At 35.2% G+C, this 15,801-nt stretch overlaps 1 protein-coding gene across 1 annotated transcript in view; it reads right to left on the bottom strand.

Annotated features, from left to right (window-relative positions):
- LOC107752549 (BDNF/NT-3 growth factors receptor-like) overlaps window positions 1-15,801 on the bottom strand; it is a 52,625-nt gene that overhangs the window by 32,476 nt on the left and 4,348 nt on the right. The window contains exons 6-12 of the mRNA XM_016568548.1: window positions 14,043-14,179; window positions 11,664-11,796; window positions 10,464-10,763; window positions 10,336-10,362; window positions 10,036-10,047; window positions 9,911-9,948; window positions 6,057-6,156 (exon numbers count right to left, since the gene is read on the bottom strand). Of these exons, the coding sequence (XP_016424034.1) occupies window positions 6,057-6,156; window positions 9,911-9,948; window positions 10,036-10,047; window positions 10,336-10,362; window positions 10,464-10,763; window positions 11,664-11,796; window positions 14,043-14,179 (747 nt within the window). The remainder of the gene's footprint in view (window positions 1-6,056; window positions 6,157-9,910; window positions 9,949-10,035; window positions 10,048-10,335; window positions 10,363-10,463; window positions 10,764-11,663; window positions 11,797-14,042; window positions 14,180-15,801) is intronic.

The following is a 15,801-nucleotide window of genomic DNA, read 5'->3' on the forward strand; positions in this document are numbered from 1 at the left end:
ACGCTACAAAAAACGTCTTGATCTGAAAAGAGCTGTTTTTGACAGGGTAAAAAAAGGTGTTTTTTACACTACCATTGAGAAATTTTAACCAAACTATGTTACAGACTTTTCATTAAGACCCTAAAGAATCATATCAACTTGTGGAAAATGGGCATCCAATGACCCCTTTAACAAAACTTGGAAATACAGTTGATTGGGGTATATAATCTTAAAACTGTGTGTTGGGGAGGAGCACATGAATATTAATTACGTCACATAACATTTATGACCTTTAAGTGGCTACTAGCTAGAGTACGCTTACCATGTTGGAACAGGCATAATTGTCCCTGGAGGGAGTTATAATGGTTAAAATTTGAAGGAGCAAACATTCAACATTAATAACAAAATGCTCTATGTCCAGAAACCCTAACACACTGATCTGGACTGAAAGGTACATCTTTCCTAAAAAACAAGTATATGCTTTATTGATATATTTTTGGTTGTACTACACCAATGATCTCTAACCAGAGAGAAGACAGCATAGAATCTCTCAGTAATTAAGACATCCTGAAGCAAACAAGAGTTAACAGAATAAATCTGGCCTAATATGAAGCTCAGACTGGCATATTCACATTCATAGTGTTGTATTTTCACCTTGTTATCTACCTGTATTTACTGATACAAACATATAACTGTAATTTTTTTGGGCACATACATTAATGTGTGATGTGCATGTTATGTAAGTGAATGTGTGTGTGTTTGTGTGTGTAGCTCATGGTGATTCATGCTCTGTGAGAATGATTCATCGTTGGAACAGAGTAACTATGACGCTTGTAACTATGGCAACAGTGCATGTGATGGGAAGGCAGGTCCGCCCCCAAGCTCTTAACACACATACACACACACACGCTTGAAGAGCCGATGCACTCTGAATGGCAGACGGAAGTTGTCGTTCAGTAATGACAGTTTTTATATCACTCAATCAGGGCTTATTCTGTTCGTCATAAAGAATTCAACAAAATGAGCCCTTTAACCCTTTCCTGACAAACACACCACTATAGCAAAGTAATCACGTTCAAACAGATTTTATAGGAAATGTATGAAAAAGAATGAAAAAAAAGGCATATCTTTATATTACGTTGCCCATTTTACACATAATACATGCAATTAACAGTAATTATTAAAATCAGTAATTACAAGCAGACCCACAAAAGTAACTTTAGTTATATGTTGTAATAACTTAGTAATTACAATGTAATAACATAGAGAATGTTTTCATCATGTAGCATGTAGAAGAATAATTACAAGCAAATTAAATACATGTTTGTGGCATAATGCTGATCACTCAAAAATAATTACTCGTCTCTTGTTTTCTTAAAAATAATAAATGTTTATGTTATGGTGAGGCACTTTGACTTCAGTGTTGTTATTGTTAGCAATTTGTATTTATTTATTTATTTATAAAACAAAATATAAATATTAGATGAAAAATTTCAACCTAAAATTTTAAACAAACAATGGCAATTAACTGAAATAAGCTCAAGTATTAAAAGTAAAACTACAACTGAAGTTAAACACACACATAAAAAAATTATACTAATGAAAATGGCAAAAGCACACAAAAAATAGATTATGCTAAAATCAAAATGAAAGCTAAAAATATAAAAACAAAAGGAAATTCAAAATATTAAATCATATATTTAATATATTAAATAGAGTATATAAATAATACTAAAAATAACATTGCTTTTAATATTTATTGTCATTTTGTAAATTGGATAGAACTTTACAAATTAATTTTTAACACTAAAATCATGTTAACATCCATATTGTTTACATGCTGTCTACTGTTGAAACTTTAACATTTTAACATCGATAAATTGGCAGCATTCACTTTCATTGTAAATGTCTCATTATAACCTAGACTCTTTCTTCACACAAAAAAAGTCTAAAATAATTTGTGTCAATCATCACTTGGTCAATTTATATCAGCAGTTGTTCATCTCTGTCTCTGTCTCTTCCAAAGTCTGCCAATGACCTTTTTTTTAGGGAACTTGGGTCAATGTTTGTGTACAATAAGTGTTTTTTTAAACAATTGTGTACATCTCATTTATCATCATTAAATTGTGTTATTGTGTTATCCACCTTGCTCTCTAGACATCCCATAATGGTAAAGCGCTTGAATGCTTGAATGCACTTGAATATTGAATGTTCTCAGAAACACTGTAATGTGACCTTGACCTGCTGGCTGGATTTTTACTGTGGTACTGCGCTCAATAAATCCAACATCCACTGCAGCCATGCATCATATAGATCAGTGACACTGGTTGTGATTTAATGCCTGTTTAAAATAACGTGAGCAAAACACGAGTTGAAACCTAATATTAGATTTGTTTTACAGTTGGTGCATTAGTGCTAGATTAGTGAAAAAGTATGTTGTGTTTGTTAAAGGAATGTTCTGCATTCAGAAGAAGGTAAGCTCTGTCTGCAGCATCTCTGGCATGTTGTCGATTATCACAAAGTCATTTTGAATCATCCTTCAGTTTGTAAAGGCAAGAAAAAAATTGCTTTTACAGTAATACTCTAACAATGGAAGTTTATAGGGCAAGTGTATCATATGCTTTAAAAGCAGAAATATGCAGCTGTTTTTTTTATGAATTCTTCTGTATAAAAATGCGTTTGTTTAGCTGTAAATTCATATTTTAGTGGTGTACATGCCAACACAATCTAATGGCACTATTTTACATTTTGGTAAATTGGTGCCTAATTCGTATGAATTAGTACACTCTAAAAAATGCTGGGTTAAATACAACCCAGTGCTGGGTAAAATAGGGACAAACCCAGCAATTGGGTTGTTTTGACCCAGCGGTTGGATTAAATGTTTAACCCAACCTTCTGGGTAGTAACCCAACCGCTGGGTCAAAACAACCCAATTGCTGGGTTTGTCCCTATTTTACCCAGCACTGGGTTGTATTTAACCCAGCATCTTTTAGAGTGTATGATCTCATTTGTATGTTTTCATACAATCTGCTTATGCCCCAGTAACAGTTATGTTTAGAGGTGGACTTTCATCTTTATTTATTATTATTATTTTCTAAAAAATTGTAAATTTTCATTCAATTCACATAGTACAAATTTACATGAAACCACCACCTTGTAAAATAGCTACGTTTTCCCGTGAGATTGGGCTGGATTCGCTGTTCTAAATTCATTTTGGTAACACTTTACAATAAAGTCCCATTAGTTAACATTATGCGTTCTTGATTTGAGGTGAGGTCAAAGTATTCAGATGTTGCTTTGAAGGAACCGCCAGGAACATTCCCATAAAAAGCTTCACGTCTGATGGTGGAGAGAGGAGATAGTGAGATAGTGGTTGAGGTGCATCTTTAGTTTGTTAACCAAAGACCACGAGTCCAGGACTGATGATACTTCTGACCTTGACAAGCTTTATTGATTTTTTTTTGATTCGTCCAAACCAGAGAAAACCGACACCTGGCCTCTGAATCATTGATAAGCATAAGGTTGCTGACTCTCTCTCTGTCAGGCAGATGGAGCGCTGCATCTCTGCAGACAGCCACACTTCCTGAACCTGAGGGCTACAATTTCACCTCCTTCCATTCCCACTCCACTTCCTCTCCTCTCTCCATGGTGCAAGGTCTGCTTTTCTACACAGTGCAGTGAGATACGCCGTTTGTGTATGTGTCTACAGTGGGCTCTGAAAGATTGGGAACACACTGGAAATCTGGGATCAGAAATCTAGAACGTTCAAACTCTGATTTTTCTTATTTAAGTTGTGATGTAGAAAAATTCAAAACAGCATTGAAAGCACGATTAGAACCAACACAATATAGGAATTTAATTACGGAACCTTCATATAGGTAAGTAATCATGTATGTTGTCCTTGTGGACAACGAAGGAGGCACTTACGCGCACACACTCAAGACCACTGTGCGAAAATAAGCCCCTCAGGACGCCTAACTCGACACTTCCTCTCAGAGAAACCACAAAAACAATCACACGCTCTCACTCAAACCAACTGACTATCAAGCTGTCAGGAGCCAAGACAAACGCAAACACTCGCTCATGTGAAAAAACGGCCAGCCGGCTTAATGTTCAAGCATCAAACTGAAAATCTGCTGCAGAGGTTAATTAGAATATTTCAGAGAATGTGCCGAGATTATCTGCTAAAGCAAGCAGCACTATTACTACTGCTCAGGGTTAGGGATTTGAACAAATCTCTAAAGATGTGGTCACATTTAATGATGTTCGGCGAAATCCCAGACTGTCCTCCTCCAAAAAAAAACAACTCGTATGTGGAAACAGCTTATTACGACCGATACTTACTTATAAATAACGAAAGTTTCGTGTTGTGTGTGTCGTCACGAAATGACGTGTGACTGTCGTTACCAATCAAAACGCAGGTTCGCTGAAATGCAATGTGTGGACTTTTTACACGGTCCCTTACCCACATTTTTCCTCTTTCCAATTTTCAAAATTGACATTTAGATTCATGCATTTGGCAGATGATTTGGAAAGCCATTTACAGTGCATTCAAGGTATACATTTCATCAGTATGTGTGTTCTGTGGGATCGCAACCCATGACCGTTGCGCTGCTGTAACACAATGCTTTACCAGTCCAACTACACAAATCCTAATACAGATAAAGAGCACAATGTATTAATACGAACATTTCTGTGGCATGTCTTGCTGTCGGTAGCGGCAGTAATTTAGTAACCACTCCTATGGGTCGTATTTCAGGGAAGTGACAAATGACCTATACAGTTGTATGGGTTGGGGGACATGTTACAAAATACAATACTTTCAACAGGAATCCATGCAATCTGGGAATTTCGTGTGGATTCGCTGTGTTGACCAACAGAAAGCTGCTTGGTTTGAAAGTAACTTTTTTTGTGAGCTGTGCTTCATACATCGCTACAATATTGACCATAGACAATGAAATTTCATGTGACTGCACCTAACGATTAGTATTAAACACTGGTGTGTATTACTTTTCAAGTGTAATTACTGTGCAATTACTTTTAGCGATTAAACTTACAATTTCTGCCCAATGGACGATGAAATGGGTGAAAAGAAATCTTATAGATTTCCATTAACCCAAGCCATATCTAGTGACCAGAATATCACAGAGACTTGTAATTTAGTTGTTTTGACTTGGGCCAGTAAGAAACACCCTAGCAACCACCCAAAACACCCTAGCAACCACATAGCATCATGAAATCGAAACCACTCCAAGCACCTTAAGCACCTTTGGCAACAACCCTAGCATTGCGACAACAACTACACTTTCATCATTCACTTTCATTATTTTCTTAAGAAAATTTATATCTTCTAAACACACATACTAAATGAAACACAGTCAACTCCTCCATAACACAATTTCAATTTCAAAAGCTTCATTGTCTATCCCAAATGGGGTAGAAAATTGTCTTTAGACAATCCACATGTCTATTCCCTATCAGAAGTCATCTAGTCAAGATGCATGGCACAAACCAGCTCCAAGCACCTTAAGCACCTTTGGCAACAACCCTAGCATTGCGACAACAACTACACTTCCATTATTTTCTTAAGAAAATGTATATCTTCTAAACAAACATACTAAATGAAACACAGTCAACTCCTCCATAACACAATTTCAATTTCAATTTCAAAAGCTTCATTGTCTATCCCAAATGGGGTAGAAAATTGTCTTTAGACAATCCACATGTTTATTCCCTATCAGAAGTCATCTAGTCAAGATGCATGGCACAAACCATTAGCAGAGACAAACGAATGAAAGAAAACACTTTAGTAGTCATCTATAGTCAATAAGGATTATTCAACATTAGTGTGCACTTCAATAAACTCTCTGAGAAACACATGTTATAGTAGATTAGGTGTGCATTAGTAATTAGTAGAGCACATTAAAGTCGAAGCACAGCCTTCCTTTAGCATTCCTCTTTTTCAAGTTTCACAAAAGAAAACCCACTTATTCAGCCCAGAACAATGCGTCTTTCCAGAGCTACAGTCCGTAATGAAGCCTTGGCAGAGCCGCAGCACAGAGCTGAGAGGTGCTTACCTTTGATTCCAAACTTTGAGTTGCGTCCAAACTTCAGAATGACGAGCATCAGGATGAAGCCTGTGAATGTGACCGCCGCAATTCCCACGACCACGTACACCTACGAGCAGAACGAAGAGCCTTCAACCAGCATTCAAAGCTTCAAGCACGGTTGGGTAAGAAAACCATGCTCTCTGGGAGGAAAAGATTTTCCTCGAGGATTTTGACCATTTTCTCTTACACAAGTCATTTAGTTTGTGGGTTCTCAGAGTTTACTGTACTAAAAACTGATTGGGCATCTAGAGATCACAACGTATGGCATAGTAAAAAAAAAAAAAAGCAACTTATTTTCCAGTTTACCAAATGTTTTGAGTCTCAAATACTGAGAAATTTAATTTTCTACATAAAAACCCATTTAAGAATGACACAATTCCCCCAAATTGACCCAACTAGTCAAACACACTTTCTGAACAAAGAATTTCATACTGCTGACATGTTGAGGGCTTGTGAGTTCCCAGAATGCATTGCAGTATAAATAAATTATGTGATAACCGTTATCCGCCGACGCCCCATGACACTTTGCACGATTTATGGGAGTAACTGTAAACAATCAGCAAAAGTTTTGCTCAATGAAAGCAACAATATGCATTTTTCAAAAAACTGTGTACAATGACGTGACATTATTCTCATCACGCTTCAACCATCCAACATTAAAAGGAAATGTATAAGTGGATACCAAACATACCAAGAAAATCTCGATTGTATCTGCAGCAATATTACTGACATGATAAATATCATTGCAGTAACATATGTCTATATAACCTAACAATTACATTTTAAACCATCTGTGTGAAACCAAACCTGGAAAGAGACGTGAGGATTTGGGGAGAAAAACAAGAGATGCATTCCAGTGAATTATTCATGGGATATATCGTGAAAGCAGACCACAAATGTGCAGTATTTGTCTTCTTTCATGTAGTTACAGGAGAGTACAAGGGGAAAAAATGAAAATAACCAGGAGGTAACGATGCAGTGGCGTGAAAAGGGCTCTTCCTTTTTTTGTTATATCACATCACATTACATTATTCTCCTGACTTCTGAAAATTGAACATGAAATAAAATGTACAGCTCAATCAGTCAAACTGACGTATCAGGACTATTTGTAGCGCAACCTTATGATTTGAAATGATTTGTCAGTCTTTTTGAGAATTTAAAACGCAGTATAGGCTCACAGTAGGAAAAAGGTGGATTATTGACCTATCGGTAAGCCCCTCCCCTCGAACGCAGATGAGACAATGGCAGTCGAGTATCAGTTGCACGGGGAGCGGAACTCGGACATCTTTAGGTTTCAGCACCATAGAGAAATATTGGAAGATCCGAAGCTCGCATCGGTTTAATGGTGTTTATGCTACAAAAATGGAAAAACGATGTGCCTAGGGTACTTGTAACACTAATTCCAGTTATCCTGAGAGGATAGGCAATGTCATTTATTTTATTCCATTTTCTAAATCCAACCAAAACAGAGCAAAATGTCCCTAAGCATTCAACCCCAATCACAATGAATCCGAAAACGTTCATTTTCTGGTTGTCATACTCTCATTAAGTTAAACTTTTCATCTACTCAAGCAGAACGTTAATGTCTTGTGTTTCAGCAAGGTATCTCTGGCTAAAACCAGCTAACGTTAACGTTAAAGTTAGCGAGTCAATGCTATTACAAACCTAAATAGCTAACTGTTTTCACATCATGTGCAGTGGAAGTCGAAAACACATAAATGAAGGTCTACATTTCAGTGCCTCTCCATATTAAACTGGTTAAATGTACATTAATTTAATCGTACTCTGCGGTACATGAACAGTGTTGATCCTGCATGTTGTCATCCGTGATCATGATGACCGTAATATGAGACTTCTCCCGCTTGCATTGTGATCTGATCACTTCGAGTTAACCACCATATTTATTTTAAAATCTTTTATATATCCCTCCATGGAATATTTAATTCCCACTTGAATGGTGCCCTTCTGTGTCCTTCTTCAACTCCGTTTGTTTGTCCGAGTGAGCAACAGTAACTAAGGGGGGCGGGGCTTAACGATAGGTTAGGGCTGGGCGATATGGCCAAAAAAATTATCACGATAATTTATTTAATATCAGTCGATATCGGTAATTATCACGATAAATGTCAAGTCTTTATTTCTTTCAAGTTTAAAGCCAGATTTTTGTTCTAAAGTGAAAGTTGTAGAAACCAGACCATTAATTTGGGCTCATTATAATGATTTAGCAAATTAAATAGAAAAATAGAAAAATTAATTTCTTAGTTCCTGCATGTTCTAATGAGTGATATTGTTTCAAATAAAGAAACAGGTTTAGGTTGCCTGATAATATTAATAATAATAATAATAATATCACTTTTTTGTCTCTTAGAAATGCACATTTAATAGTAGCTTGAGTTAGGATGCGGAGGTAAATTTTTGTTCATTATCAAAATCAGTAACATCTGTAAAAAATGTAGCAATCTCCATTTTATATGGTTAAATGTATTCTTTCTGACCAAGTTTTTTTTTTTTTTTTTAATTAAGCAATGGTCTCCCGTAGTAGCATACATTTAAATCATGATAAACACAGTTGAAACCACACATATAGCACCTCAATACCATGGTACAAATATAACTATATGGTTTTTAGGTAGCCTATTTGTATGAAAAACAGTAGTCTAAAACACTCTGTATAAATGCACACATGCTATAGCCTAATCACAAATACCTACTATAATTATATACCATTACTCCTGTAATAAAATTCAATGTGAATATCCCACATTTGTGCCACAATCAGTCATTTGTGTTCATCGCTGAATTCAAGCGCTTCACACTGGATCTCTCAGCGCTGCTTAACGCTCGCGTGACCGAGTAAACGCATCTGTTCTAGTGAGCTCACGGCAGTTTGAACTGTGATCCGAGCGGATAAACGGTCAGAGTGGCGCAATTCAAATGAGTCGCGCGGTTTCCTTCCGCTTTTGGCGCATAAACATTATATCGAACATTTATCGAACTCTTCATATAGTTTTATCGAGAAAAATTATATCGCGATAATTATCGTTATCGAATTATCGCCCAGCCCTACGATAGGTCAATTGTTTTGCTGTTTGCTGACTTTATTTAAACTTCTTGTTTTGTAATTATTGCTAGTTATTTGTTGTGTTGTGTTGTTAAGAGCTCATCTTTCTACATTTGATGATTGTCACCATTATTGAGGTTTGTACGTTTGTGCGACTATATATATATACATCGAAACAATAATTAACTAATTGTGCTACTAAATGAAAATTTACAGAACAACAGCTCTGTTGACGCTTTGACAAATGAATGGCTATGCTAGGCATTTTGTATTTTGTGAACGAAAAAACTTTGAAAGTTGAGAGAAATTAGATTTTTTTCTTTTTTCAACCATTTATTTTTTTACAATATAGGTTGTACTCATGCCCCGACACTGTGATGTAATGAAATATATTAAAAAGATTGTGAATTATGATTGTATGAAACGCATTTGAAGCTGATGTAAAATGATGATAAACGTACACCAGTGAACGCACATCAATGTGGCTAGACGCTCCATTGCTTGTCAACCACAAACAGCCTAATGGACTTCGAATCCAATTATTAATATTAATAAAAGTAACAATTTAAACACATCAGTGTCATTTATCATATTGCTGACATTTTAAAAGGGGAATATGCTACTTGAGGGTGTGTGTAACAATGCCTGTTTAGGGGTTTTAGGTGTAAAATCATACTACATACAATCGTAACAGACATGTATTTTGTTTCTGACGCAGTAAAAAACTCAACAGAAACTACACAAATAACAGAATTTCACTCACAGCGACTTTGTCCTCAGGCGGTCCAAGAGGAGTGTCATCTGTTTAAAAGAGAGGAAACGCTAAGATACATGTGCTTTTAGACTACAGATCTATAATGTGCATGTTCATGTGTCTTTCGTTCATACCTGTAGTGGGATCTCACATGCAAGAAGACAAAAAGAATAAACTTTTTTTAATAACTTCTTCTTGTAATAAAGACTTAATGACATTATAATATTGCATGTATTACTTAATAAATGCCTAAACAGGGAAGGTTTCCCCCAAAAATGAACATTTTGTCAACAATACCTGTGTAACTTCATTAAAACGTTTTGTGTGGCACACAAGTAAATGATGTCAAAATCGACATTTTTTGGTGAACTATGACTATGATAATCATTCATATTATTCTGTAATTTGATTATGAAGACTTAAAAGATACTCACCATAATACAGCGGATCAGTAACTGATTCTGATGGATAAACATGGAAAGGAAAACAAGCAAGGTAACTTTTCAGACAGCCATATTTACTGTAATTATTTTGATTTGGTTGCATGCAGATTTCAGCTCACCGTTCCACGGCTCATGCATGAAATGCGCGAATACTGCCTTGCGGTCCTCTCCGTATATATTACTGGCCAGCAGCGTGTATTTTCCATTGTTGATGTGTGTGGGACTGTCCAGGTGTAAGCAGCCGTGGTACTCGCCCTCGGAGTAATCGTGGACCATGGTGCGGATAAAGGGACCCTCCTCCACGGGTTTGCCGTTTAATAACCAGCTCAGTTTAGGCTCTGGGTTGCCCGACACGCTGAAGGGAATGCACCAGTGGTGGTCCGAGATCGCATCCATCAGCTTGCTGATTACAGGTGGAACTGGCATCCCAAATAAATGGCACAGATAAACACACAGCATTATTACAGATACAAACATAGATGTAACTTGAATGGTCTTATTGAAATGCATTACTGGCTGATTAAAGAAATTTCAGATATCTTTTCAAGAATTAAAGATATCTAAATTAAGGAACTTCTCATTGCTAATTAATAAATTTAAAGGAATGTCACAGAAAACAGGATTTTTGGCTCTTTTAAAGTAAAATAAATCTAATAAACCTAATAAACAACAACAATAAATTAGTTGCCATAAACTAATTTATGACTTTTTGGTTAATGAAACCTTAGATTCATGTGGACTTACATAACTGTTCAAAATAATTATTTTATTTAAAATAAATTAATATGCATTTAATTGATCAAAATTGATCAAAAGTGACAGTAAAGACATGTTATAAAAAGTTTTCAATTTCAAAGGAGTGCTGCTCTTTTTATCCTTCTATTCATCAAAGAATCCTGAAAAAATATATCATGGTTTCTAAGAAAATATTAAACTGTTTTCTACATTGATAATAATCATGTTTCTCGAGCAGCAAATCAGCATATTTAGACTGATTTCTGAAGGATCACGTGACACTGAAGACTGGAGTAATGATGCTGAAAATTCAGCTTTGATCACAGAAATAAAATACATTTTAAAATCTATTCAAATAGAAAACAGTTCTTTTAAATTGTAATATTTCACAATATTGCTGTTTATTATTGTATTTTTAATCAAATAAACGCAGCCATGGTGAACATAAGAGGCTTCTTTCAAAGACATTAAAACCTGGGTAGTATAAAAAAATCTAGGGTAGTATAAAATCTACAAATGTAATTTCCAGTATAAATGAGTAGTTATGCCAGTCTTATGCAATAAAAATTTTCTTGGTAACTTACACAGTATGTCCAGATCCACAGAGGCCTCAGCCTCTCCCACCATGTTTTCAGACCTGCAGGTGATTTTGCATCCGTTGTCCAGGGAAGAGACATTCACGAGTCTGAGCTCTGACATCTGACCTGAGCGCTCGTGCTGCAGGTGTGAGTTACAGCAATGTCAATGTCATTTCTATTTAAAGTCTACATGCAATCCAACTCCTCCCTATTTACAGATACTTATAGCCTTATTGTGCATTGTTGCATGTTATTCCAAAGAAAAAAGACAAGATTTTTGTCTTTAATCAAGATGTAATCACTTGCTACTCCTCTGAAATGACTTTCTTTTTCCATTGGCGTCACTTAGGCGGACGACCATTTGGATAATGTTAACCAATAGCTATTCGGGCATTGTTGTTTTTGTGATATCCTGTTACGCCACATTAAGAAAATGGTTTGCAAATGGCAATTTATATGAACTTTAAGGTATTTCTGCCCTGTTCCATAAATCAAAGCCTTAAAATCAACAAATATTCCATATAAAATAATTACAAGCAATCATCTCAGTAAAACTCTAAAGCAAACGTCACATAATAAGAAAGGCATTAACAATGCATAACTTTCATAATGGATCTTAAAGGGATAGTTCACCCAAAAATGAAAATTTGATGTTTATCTGCTTACCCCCAGGGCATCCAAGATGTAGGTGACTTTGTTTCTTCAGTAGAACACAAACAGAGATTTTTAACTCCAACCGTTGCAGTCTGTCAGTCTTATAATGCATGGCAATGGTAACAAAATCTATGAGAGTAAAAAAAAACATGCACAGACAAATCCAAATTAAACACTGCGGCTCGTGACGATACATTGATGAGTAAAGACACGAAACGATCGGTCTGTGCAAGCAACTGAACAGTATTTATATCGTTTTTTACCTCTGATTCACCGCAATGTCCGAAAGTCACCTACATCTTGGATGCCCTGGGGGTAAGCAGATAAACATCAAATTTTCATTTTTGGATGAACTATCCCTTTAATAATATAATAAACTCAGAAACCTTGTCAAAGGGCTCATTACATGTACAGCATGTTTACTCGCAAAAGACGTTTTTAAAATCTGGCAAGACATAGCAAACTTATAAAATAAATAGTATGGCTACCCATACTCCCACAGTCTGAATGGAAGCTTCTTTCTGCCATGGTACAAAAAAAAAAAAAAAAAAAAAAAAAAAACACTGAAAAAATGACACTTTGCTACAATGTAAAGTAGTGAGTGTACAGCTTGTATAACAGTGTAAATTTGCTGTCCCCTCAAAATAACTCAACACACAGCCATTAAAGTCTAAACCGCTGGCCACAAAAGTGAGTACACCCCATATTATAATAAAATATTTACAAAAATGTGAGGGGTGTACTTACTTCTGTGAGATACTGTATCTCACAATTCTGCCTTTTTTCCCCTCAGAATTGGGAGAAATTCTAAAAAGTTGGCATTGCAAGAAAAAAGGCAGAATTGTGAGATATAAATTTAGAATTACAAGAACAAAAGTCTGAAATATGATATATATAAACTCCCAATTCTGAAAAAAGGCAGAATTGCAAGATATAAACTCAGAATTCTGACTTTTTTTCTCAGATTTCTGAGTTTACATCTTGCAATTCTGTTTTTTCTTTCTGTTTTCTCTCACAATTCAGACTTTTTTTCTTTGCAATTGCAAGTTTATATCGCACAATTCTGATTTTTCTCCTCAGAATTGCGAGTTCATACATTACAGTTCTGAGTTTATATCTCACGATTGTGTTTCCTTAAAAGTTTCCTTTTTTAGTTATTTGTGACCCTGGAGCACAAAATCAGTCTTAAGTCGCTGGAGTATATTTGTAGCAATAGCCAAAATAACATTGTATGGGTCAAAATTATAGATTTTTCTTTTATGCCAAAAATCATTAGGATATTAAGTAAAGATCATGTTCCATAAACATATTTTGTAAATTTCCTACCGCAAATATATCAAAACTTCATTTTTGATTAGTAATATGCATTGCTAAGAACTTCATTTGGACAACTTTAAAGGCGATTTTCTCAATATTTAGATTTTTTTGCACCCTATTATATTCAAATAGTTGTATCTCCACCAAATATTGTCCTATCCTGACAAACCACACATCAATGGAAAGCCTATTTATTCAGCTTTCAGATGATGTATAAATCTCAATTTTGAAAAATTTACACTTAAGACTGGTTTTGCGGTCCAGGGTCACATTTGTTGTTGTTTTTTATCCAGTGGCAGAAACAAGCTTCTATAGTATGTCCTCTGTGGCATCCACAATGAAAAGAAACCTCAAGAGCCACTAACACTTACAACTGAATCAACTTCGTAAATTAGAGATGAAGGTTAGAATTACCTCATACGTTGAATTTAATTTGCAGGTGGCCCAGTTCAGAGTCGGTGTGGGCATTCCTGAGGTGTTGCACACCAACGTCACATTTAAGCCTTTCTGCATGGTCACTTTAGTGGGTTTGAGAGTCACAGTGGGGAGAACTAGACAGAAAACACACCACAAACCATACAATCAACTATTAAACGAACATTCTTAATCCGAATCATTGTCTTGTTAGTTTTAGTAAAAAAACACATGTAGTGTTTTCCTCATATAGTGTGACTTCCACACTCCATACTTTCCAGTTTTCATTCCTTTGTTTCAGTACTGACAGCTACTCAGTTGTTGTTGCATCACGCTTTCTATTACATCATAACTACAGCAAACGATGTTATTGTCTGTACCGTCTGAACAAACAGATCTGATTACATCACTTGCAAAACGACAGTGTGAATAATCAAAAAGATCAGATTTGTGTGCAGTGTGAAGAAATCTATAGGAACGTATAAAGTTGTTTTTGAGAGATTAAGTGATTGTACGAATCCTGCAATTTAAAAACTTTTTAAAAAGTTAATTAAAAAAACAAAAAATTAACTTAAATAAATTTTAACAAGAACAAACCAAATCCTTTTTGTGGTCTATATATATATTCAGAATTTATCTATATTATATTACGAATTACGTTATATTATATTGTTTTGAACGACTTAGGAAAATTATTATTTTTAGTACCAGCCATTTTCAGAGTATATTTAAAGTGATACTGAGATATGTATTCGATATTTTAGCTCAGAAACCGAATCACTTAAAATAAATGTAAAAAAAGGAAATTCATTTAACATTTAACATTTTTACATTTTACAAACCCTCAAAAAATCCTTTTTGTGATCTGCATATATTCAGAATCTATCTATATCTATATTATATTTCATTATATTATATTGTTTTGAATTACTTATAGAAATCTCTCATTTTATTTCTTATTCTCAGACCTTTTCAGGGTATATTTAAAGTGACGATGACATTGACATTTGACCTTTTAGTTCAGAAATGTAATCACTTTTATAGAAATTGAATGAAGGTAAATTAATTTCAATATGAATACATTTGAATTTTTTGGACAACATTTTACAAATTGCATTTTTGCAATCTATATTCAGAATCATTATATTATATTATATTATATTATATTATATTATATTATATTATATTATATTACTAAAGTAAAACATTTTTAAATTCTGTTCTAATTTTATTTCTTATTTGCTAACAGTCATGTTCAGGATACATTTAAAGTGACACTGAAGTGTACAATATATTTCCTATTTCAGCTCAGAAATCAGATCTCTTGTGCTTCTCCGTCTGCGTCACAGGAATGCCGCTCTCGCCCGCGGGCGCTCCCACTAAATCCAGAGCCAAAGAGTGCAGACAGCTCTGACCGGCTCTGTCATGAACAGACAGCCAAATCAGATCTCTATCTCTAGCTGCTCCCAGGCTGCGTGTCCATAATAACACTTCCTCCAGTGAAAAAGTCCATCTCCTATGGTCCCTAAACATCAAAATCCTCCAACATATTAGTTTAAAACTGTTTTGGGTTTTTTGCATGAAAGCAGAGCTTGACCTGTATTTCTCTCTTGATTTAGTCGAGACGACTTTCTAACTGGAGACAGCAGTATTATGGATAAAGGATTTGTCTATTAGCTGCAGGCAACAGTTTTAAGTTAAAACCCCTTAATGATGGATTTGTTTCTAACAAACATGCAGCTTTTCGCTTCATAAGATG

The sequence above is a fragment of the Sinocyclocheilus rhinocerous genome, unplaced genomic scaffold, assembly GCF_001515625.1.
Source record: "Sinocyclocheilus rhinocerous isolate Xijiao unplaced genomic scaffold, SAMN03320098_v1.1 scaffold1102, whole genome shotgun sequence".
Classification (NCBI taxonomy): Eukaryota; Metazoa; Chordata; class Actinopteri; order Cypriniformes; family Cyprinidae; genus Sinocyclocheilus; species Sinocyclocheilus rhinocerous.